The sequence below is a fragment of the Musca autumnalis genome, unplaced genomic scaffold (genome assembly GCF_047663935.1).
Source record: "Musca autumnalis isolate F117 unplaced genomic scaffold, ASM4766393v1 scaffold_1, whole genome shotgun sequence".
In the NCBI taxonomy this organism is placed as follows: Eukaryota; Metazoa; Arthropoda; class Insecta; order Diptera; family Muscidae; genus Musca; species Musca autumnalis.
Window position 1 is genome coordinate 14,952,250 of NW_027411644.1, and position 9,474 is coordinate 14,961,723.

The 9,474-nt window shown below is 35.6% G+C and overlaps 1 protein-coding gene across 1 annotated transcript; it reads left to right on the top strand.

Moving 5' to 3' along the window:
* The first annotated feature begins 7,212 nt into the window (after positions 1-7,212).
* Positions 7,213-8,751, top strand: LOC141390352 (uncharacterized). Its single transcript, XM_073963265.1, has 2 exons — positions 7,213-8,361; positions 8,469-8,751. The coding sequence occupies exons 1-2, from the start codon at positions 7,284-7,286 to the stop codon at positions 8,666-8,668; spliced, it is 1,278 nt and encodes a 425-aa protein (XP_073819366.1). The 5' UTR covers positions 7,213-7,283; the 3' UTR covers positions 8,669-8,751.
* Positions 8,752-9,474: the final 723 nt, after the last annotated feature.

Consider the following 9,474-nt stretch of genomic DNA (forward strand, 5'->3'; position numbering starts at 1 on the left):
ATTTTTTTTTTTTTGACCAAAATATGTGCTTATTTTGGCTGCAACATTGAAACTATAACACCAATCTGTATGATTGTAGTCTCATTTTATTCGCCGTAAAGTTTTGATCCACAAAAAATTTTTATGTAATTTTATGACCACTAAATGGGCCTTCATTTTGAAAAAGTTGACTTATATTCAATAATTTATCAATTTTATGTACATTCCGCGAATTTTGTGTAACATTTTGCAGGTATTATGCAATCTACTCGTTGAAGTCACTTCGAGAGAGCTTTTTTGTAACAATTGTGGTCATTAAAATAATTAGCGTTTTTATAATATTTTCTTTCTTAGAAAGCGAAATAAAAGCGCCATAACTTTTGTCCGCAACAACCAAAAATTGGCTCGCGACCAGATTCGTACTGGGAATTTTTTTCTTAACCTACATATCAAAAATCGTTGATGTAGCGCGAAAAAAATGTATCCATTTTTTCTGAAATGGAATATGAAATAATTGACAATATTCGTGATATACCCTCGTTGGCATATATGCTGAGGGTATAATCACAAGTCGTCTTTTAGATTTTTTGCCATAACACGTTCGTGGACGTGAATAATATAGCATTCATTTTAATGGTTGTTGTAATAGTATTTGATATGTTTGTATTCGTTTTCCTGCATAATCTGGCTCTGAGGCCTAGTTCTAGGAATGTGGATGTTTCGTTGAAATGTAAGCACAGATTTACTGGAGTTATTTGAGTAGGCAGTTGAAAAGGTGCAGTGTGTCGTGAGGACCTGTGTCGCATACTTTGCAGATGTTTTGCACGGTGTCATCGATCCTTGCCCTATAGGAATTCAGGGGCCTAATTATGTGATTCGATTCGATCGAGAATTTACTCGTGAATAAGTTTTCGACACGAGAAAAAAACGGCATGATAAGACTCGATCGAAATCACTGATCGAATGTTTCGAGAGTAACCGGTAATCGAACTATGTGTTCTTTGGGGAAAGTTATGAAGGTAGACGTCAAAAAATGTGTTTATTTCAAATCAAAAACTAAAAAACAAAATTATGAATGAAAAAATGTAAATATTTGTGGATTTTTTTGAACAATACATTGAATAATAATTTCGGAATGAAGTTGTGCTAAGAAAATATGAAAATTAATAATGTTTGTCATTCTTGTTACAGATTGCTAATACATCTACCTTAATAATTCTCTCTCAAAATAAATGAGAGAATTTGGTGGGTGTTTTGCATTAGCCTCTCTGAGAGAGTATTTCCATTGGTAAACAACGGGGGATGAACTATTTAAAATGCACTTTATTAAAAGTTGTTCACCTATAAAATAAAGCCTATTAATATTAAATAATTTTTTGTTTTGCAGAAATGCTTATTTTTTCAACTTATATTTTAATGACTGCAAACACTAATTTTTGGTTAATGATATGTAGCATGCATATGTATCTATTTTAATTATAATTTTATCACAATTTCTTAAAACGACTGAAAAGGACTTTTCCCAATTTCTCTTATTTTGTGTAAAAAATGCTCACAATTATTTACTAATATCATTTTTCCTCAATAAACCGTCAATAAACAACAATTTTTTACATTTTAAACACAAATACAATAAGAAATCTTTCATTTTGTTTGTTTACGATAGGCCATTTGGCTACGAGAAATTACTCGCAAATTTATGCTCAATTTCTCGATAATTTTACTCGATAACGAATGTTGTCATCCCAACTTTGAGTACTCGGGTCGAAACAACTCGATGTCGAATCACGTAATTAGGCCCCAGACGTCTGCAACATCCCGAGCGTAGTTGAATCAAAACTACTATGGTTTGTCGTTGACAGTCCTCGGCTGCAATAAATGGAGCATGTTCTTTGAGGACCGCATTCACACGATAGTTGTTTATGGCATCTGCGACTACACCCGTGTGAACGCTATTTAAACCTCCTTGATAAGCTTATAGGTCTAGTGGTACTCTCTTGTAACATTGGAACTCCCTTTCTGCATCATGAAAATCCCCTATGACATGCCTGGATGAGAGAGGGTCCTTTCCACGATATGGTGATTAGGATTGCTCTCACGGTAACACCCGAGCAAGTACTGCACCAACAGCTTGAAATTGTGTTGCGGTCAGGGCTTCGGAGTCGGAGTCGGAGTCTAGCAAATTTTGCTGGAGTCAGAGTCGGAGCCGGAGTCGTGAAAAAAAGCTCGACTCCGACTCCGGGTAACAATGTGTTCTACATTTATCAAAATTTGTCAAATCAATTTAAATTATTTAAATGATCATAATTTAAAAAACTCTTAATCTCTATTTTGACTACAAAATGCATATCGGAAACATTTTTGGGTCAATTGATTGGAATAATGTTTGCATGTTCCAAATGTACTTAGGGAAGATCTTTTAGAAGATTTACAGGCCCTTTTGTAGAAGACTCAGACCAGTGAGGTTTCCTCTTGTTGTTTTTTATTAGAAGTCATTTATGTATGCTGTTAAATAACCTGTTGGACTTCTATGAAAGACCTTGTAGTACTTTAAGGGAAATCATACGAAAGACCTACTAGACTTCTTGCTGAATTTGTATGAGAAAAGTTAGAATCTTCTTTAAGACGAGTTTCCTGCTATTTTTTAAACGACATATTCGGTCTTTTGAAGGGTTTTGCTACAGGTTCTGAAGTGCTTGTTACTTTGTATTCCTATTGTCAACGAGAAAAAATTGGTATCCTCCCAATGTAATGTATCTTGAAAGTTCAAAGTGAGATGACTGTAATTTAAGTTGTGAATTCTATTTTATCTATTTTCGGAGTCGACTCCGGAGTTGGAGCCGGTGTCGGAGTCGAGAAAAAAAATGGACTGGAGTCGGAGTCGGAGTCTGACCAAAAATGGTTCGACTCCGAAGCCCTGGTTGCTGCACTGGATGAATGGCATGAGGAGGCAACCTGTTGCAGTTCTCAAGGCACACAGGCTTAAATATGTTTCCATCGCGTTTCTGTTCGCGGACCAACCTGGCGCATAACTTACAACAGACCAATTTATCGCGTTATATGTGGTCAACAATGTTTCTTTATCTGTACCCCAAGTGTTACCGTCTAGAGACTTGAGGACCTTGTTCCAACATCTCAGCCTGCCAAAGATAGCTGCGATATACACGAACGAGATGAACATGCTGTCGAATGTGACCTCTAGAATTTTGGGGTTGTTTGTGGTCGGAATTCTGCTACCATCGACCATGACATACAACTCTGTTCTCACCTCTGCCGTTCATGTGATGAACAGAGTGGCCGTAGATTTAGTGACGGATATTTCCAAATTCCTCGCATAGAAAAAGGTGCTAGAAAGACAGTCATCAGGGGAGGTACCTGACGGCTAGATCGTACAATCATCCAGTTACGTTACAATCTCAATGCCGTCTGGTGAGGCCGGAATACAGGACATTCGCAACATCATCCACTGTAAATTGCGATGGTTCATCCTCGGCAGGAAAAGATCTAATACGTAGTAGTACTGTTCTCTTCGCCCTGTCTCACCAGGGGTACTCGACAAATTGTCGATTGAAATAACTTCATTTGCGGCTCCGCGAAATATGGCCCCAATGCAAAATTGCCCCAAAGCAAAAGTGCAAAATGACCCCAAAAAATTGTGTACATTACAACCACACGCAATTTGGGGCAGTTTTTCACAAATTTTTGGGGTATTTTTGCACCAAAAAATTGGGGCATAATTGCATTTCAATAAAAATGAAATATGACCCCAAACATTAAAAATGCAAAAAAGCCCCAAAATTATTTTCTGTCGATGTTTGGGGTCTTTTGCATTTTTGAGATATTTTTCAAAAATGAAAATTAAATTCTACAAAAATTTGTTTTATATTTATAATCGTACAATAGCAATTTACGTTTTACTCCGTTGCACTATAGGTAATTTGACCTGTTTTTGAGACAAAAATTAATAACTGCGGAATTAAAGAATTTTTTAACTTTTTAAATTATTTATGTGTAAAAGTGAGATAAAACAAAGATTTTTACAGATAAATTCGGATATAACGAACAACGGTTATAAGCAACTACGTATATAACGAACAAAGCTATTTTTTCCAATGCAATTTTCATTAGTTTTCTTATACACAACAAACTGTTGAAAACGATCACGGTAGTAAGTAACAAACTTTTTGTCCCCGCGAGTAGATTTTCCAATGAATTGTTACTACAGTTTTGTAAATTTTTTGAATATACGCTAATAAAAACGAGTTTAGTACTCCCTTAAACCGTTTCAATGATTAATATGTAATAGAGAGATAAAGTAAAGCTTACTACTGCCGCACCGTTTATAGAAAACCACGGATATACCGAACAATTTGTCGCCATTACTTATTTTACTTGCAATGAAATTGTAAACAACAATATTTTTTACATTTATTGTTTATTTCCTCAAACCAAACTTCCACAATTTTAGGACTTTTTATTGAGAAGTAACCTAATAAAATCTCATAAATATCAAAAAACGGGCAAAATCGGGTTTTGAAACCTAGTAATACCAATGCAGAAGACTCTCAGTAATGTGTTCTAGGTGGAAAAATCACGGCCAAATACGGCCAATTTAGTATAAGTCTATATGAAGTGAGTTTAAGAAAAATAAAATATTTATTTCTAACTTTTTGTGTTTTTTGGTCGCTACCCAAATTGTTGAAGCTTTATTATATATTAAATAAATTCCTCTCGCAATTGCCAATCTATTCAATTTTACATACATTTATATTTGGTGTATTTTTCCGCGGTTTTAAATACATTAAAATATGCCTTACAATATTTATTTTTTTAGTTCATCTTCGAAATTCTCACTTTGACTGCAATTTAAACCGCGATAATGACGCTATTTTGAAAAGTATCTTTCATATTAATACATTTTGACATGTTCTTTTTTCAATGCCAACTAAAAAATTATTATTATTAAAAGTTGGAAAATCGACTTTTTGCCTCAAAAACTGGGCAAATTACCTATAGTGCGTTGTAAAATATATCAACTTTGTTCAACATTGGGTAAATCGAAACATTTTATTTGTCCTTACTGCATAGAAAATGTAAACGATACTATTGTTGGTTGTTTTTATATTACCAATAAAAATTATACAATTTTTGGGGCGAAATTGCATTTTTTTATTTTGGGGTAAAACTTCATTAGGCAAAATTACCCCAAACTTGGGGCAATTTTTCATTTTATTGTTGGGGCAATATTGCATAATTTTGGGGGAAAATTGTTCGATGTATATTGGGGTCAAAATTCATTATACAGTTTCACCCCAAATTTGGGGCCACTTTTCACAATGCCTTTTGGGGCCATATTTCCTGGGGCCATTTTTCGCGGAGCCTTCATTTGCTAATCTCGTCAACTCTGTTGTGAAGTTTAGTCTCACTTTGGGTTTTCAACCAGCAGGTATATCGCGAGCGGCTGCGGCAGTGATGATGTCTCGGAACGTTCTTTCTGCTACGCGAACATCAGAAGAGTTGGGCAGATTTCTGAAATTGTCGGTAAAACTTTACGATTACTATTTTTCAGAAGTGTTACCCATTTCTGTATGTAACTCCAAACATGAGTTACACAATCGCACTACAGGTGACCAGGTGTCACTGGCCATGCAAGACGAAGAACTAACAATTTGCTCAGTCAGCGCTATATACTTCTGGTTGTTCCGAGGACCAAATGCCACAACTCATGATGTGTACTAAAGTCCCCCAAGATCAGACGGTTATGACCTTCAAATATCGGGCTAATGAACGTCACAGGACGAGGTTCAACGTTACAACCCAGCAAACCAAATGTCGGATGTCCGACACGTCTGAACAATTTCGGAAGCAACGTCGTTCAGATTTCGTTCCGATTTCTAAACGATTTTTCGGAGCGGAAATAGTTCAGATTTTGTACCGATTTCGTTCCGATTTCGGAACGAATGTCGGAAAGAAATTTCCTTTCCGAATTTCCCAAGGATTTTCTTCAGATTTCGTTACGAAATCGGATCGAAATCGATACGATGTCGCTCCGACATTTCGTTCCGAAATTATGTCAACCACTTCATACAATTTTCGTTAAGATATCGTTACGATTTCGGATCAGACATCGGACGTATCGTCCGAATTTTGTTCCGATTTCGTTAAGATGTCGGTACGATTGGTTTGCTGGGAAGTTAGATGATTTGTAAGAAAACCTATTGGTATACCTACAACGGATGTTCCCTAGATAGAGTATATTCTGCGAGTTTTAAGAAAAGAACCAACAAAGAAAGGATAAAATCCGGATGGGGCCGACCACCACGATTTCAGTATAATTTGGGGAAATTATTTTCTATACCAACTTGAGTCACTTTTCCAAATTTCATCGAAATACATGAACTAGGGCGAACATATATATGGCAGCTATATCCAATTCTGAATCGATTTTCATCAAATGCAATAGCGTTTTTCCTATGGCTAAACAAATTTTATTTCCAAATTTTCAGCTGAATCGGATAATACATGCGACCTGTGCGTTGCGACATGCATAAATCGACTCAGATATGTACCCTAGAAGGAAGTTTGGGCCTGTCTTCCTTTTCTATCTTCCGTTATTACGTTACATACAAATACACAAAGGCATAATACCCTTACCACAATGTGGTGTAGGGTACGAGTATAAATACCAATCTCCATCTTACCTTAAAGATCGGTATATCCTAATGTTATTCATAAACCATTTCAATAAATTTAACCATTCAACCAAAATGCCTCTGTTAAACTTAGTCGTACAGACAAGGAAGATAAGTTCAATTTTTATCTCAACAAAGTGTAATAAAACTAAGATCTGACATTTATTGTAATGACATTAATCTCAATTAAAACGCCATAATGTAAATAAACGAGAGATAGCAAAAACAAAGAAATAAGAACAAAACGAATTTGGAATACCTTTCAGTTAAACTAATTAGAAACAAGCAATTTTCATAGAGGCAACACTAATGGGCAGCTATAATTTATGATACATTGGGTATTCGAAACTACACACTTTGTGGATCACTAAAATTCTGCTGAGGTCATCATTGGTCATGAAGAATGAATGAACTTGTACTCTCATCATGTGATCGGGTCGGGGGTATTTTTAGGATGCATCTAATTTGGTAAAATTTCTTAAATACCCTACATCATTTCTGTAGCTATATCTAACGGTATAAAATGAAATCAGCTGCTTGCAGAAGCTGTTATCTATTCTCAAAATTCACACGGTACACAGTACTGACCAATTTTTGCAATTAAAATTAATAATGAGTGAGGCAATTACTTGGGAGGCGCCACAATGGCTGACTAAAAAATACTTAGAAGAAGTATTAAAAAAATACTTCAGAGATGAAACTGTCCATGTACAAGAAATGGAGATTAAACCAGCAACAGCCAAGGGAGAAAATTATGCCAGTGTTATGACAAGATTAAAAGTCTCTTACAAAACTACAAAGGAACTAAAACCCCAAAATGTATCCCTGATTATGAAATGCTCCTATGAAAGTGATCCTTTTGTTGCCAACATTATGAACGGTTACGATGTCTATAATACCGAAATGAAAATCTACGAACAGGTATTGCCACAGATTGCGGACATTTTAAAGAGATCTGGGGATAATGAGAAAATATTTGCCGAAACCTACAAAGTGGACTATGAACGGAGTACGATCATTTTTGAAGATTTGGCAGCATCAAATTTCGTTCTTTGCGATCGTCTTAGGGGCTTGAATAAGCAACACACCCGTTTGGTGTTAAAAAAATTGGCAAAATTCCATGCAGCCGCAGCGGTGCTAAATGAACGACTTGGCGGTGGTTCTCTGGAACAATTTCAACGCGGCATCTTTAATCGCCATACCCGTGATTTAGGTTGTATGTTTGAATATTTCACCGAGGTTTGTGCTAATTTTGCCAGAGATTGTTCCACTTTGGGTCCATATTATTATGAAAAACTCCTCAAATTACAACCCTACGTTGTGGAATATGGCATTAAGGCCACATCGAAATGGAATGCGACAGATTTTTACACTCTGTGTCATGGTGATTTGTGGATAAATAATATGTTAATGCAATATTGGAGTGCGGAGGAAAATGGTGCTCGAGAATTGGAAAATCTTTTATTTGTTGATTTTCAATTTAGTAATTGGTCTTCTCCGGCTCTCGATTTGTTTTACTTCTTCAATACTTCTTTGGAACCCGAATTACAATTGGATGTTCATTTTCTCTCGGAAATGTTACAATATTATCACTCCAATTTAAGTGATATGCTGAAGAAGTTGCAGTACAAGGGTCACATTCCATCACTGCATGAACTTTGCGTACAACTGGAGGAGAGGAAATTTTTGGGTGAGTATAAGCTACGAGTATATGAAAAGAAATTGGGATTCCAAATATTTTTTGTTATTTTAAAACAAGAAAAAGACAATTTACATTTGGTCTTTCTTCATTGCTAGCTCTTATTACCACCCTAACAAACCAGGCCGTGGCCACTTCGGATCAATGTGATGATGCCGACTTTCGTTGTTTGGTAGACGATTCAGAGAGGGCCAAGAAATTCCGCAAAAACTGTTATGACAATAAACGACATCAGAATATTATTAAACACATTTTACCCTACTTCGATCGTTGCGGTTTACTCGATGTACAAAACTAATTTAAGTGTAAATTATACTTAAGATAATTTTTATTATAACCTGAGCTTCATATTTTTGAAGATGTTAATAAAATATGTTGATACATGTACATTATACATGTACTCACACAATGACACCCCCAAAAGTATTCAATAGAAATAGATGGTGCCTATCGCTTTGCGATTTGGTTAGCATTGCGCCTGAACAGTCTGTGCAGCAGCTATCGAAAATAAATACGGAAGAGTAGCAGGTGGGCGAGTTGTAATTCAGACCGCCAATTAATACCGTCAGTGCAATCTATGAAAATAGTAACCTGAATATATTAATCTGTGTGCTTACTAGAGTGTCCAAACAAATATATGATTGCAGTATTTTGTAACATATCTCAATTTAATATGTTTGGGTACCAACATTTTTTTAGGTTACAACATATTTTTTATGGGTGGAGAGGATTTTTGTCAAAGAGAGTAACAACAGGGCTCTCGCAGGTGCGGAATGCTGGTTTGTAATAAAGAGCTGCGTGCATGGTGTAATAGGAGACACAGAAGTTTTGTGATGTGTATGCGTAAAACACATGTGTTTTAAGAAAAAAAAAATGGTATTAATTACGTTGGTATTTTTTCATCAGTGTTCTAGAGAACATCGTTGAGTAAAGACGGTAAAGTGAGTGAATAAATCAGTATTTTGTAATTTCTTAAAGAAATTATGTTTTTTGGTAAATTAAATGTCCAATACCTTTTATAATTGAATCAAAAAGGTGAATGGACATTTTTTATTGGACTAGGAAGAAATCGTATTTAATATTGGTAATTACATCAATGGATGT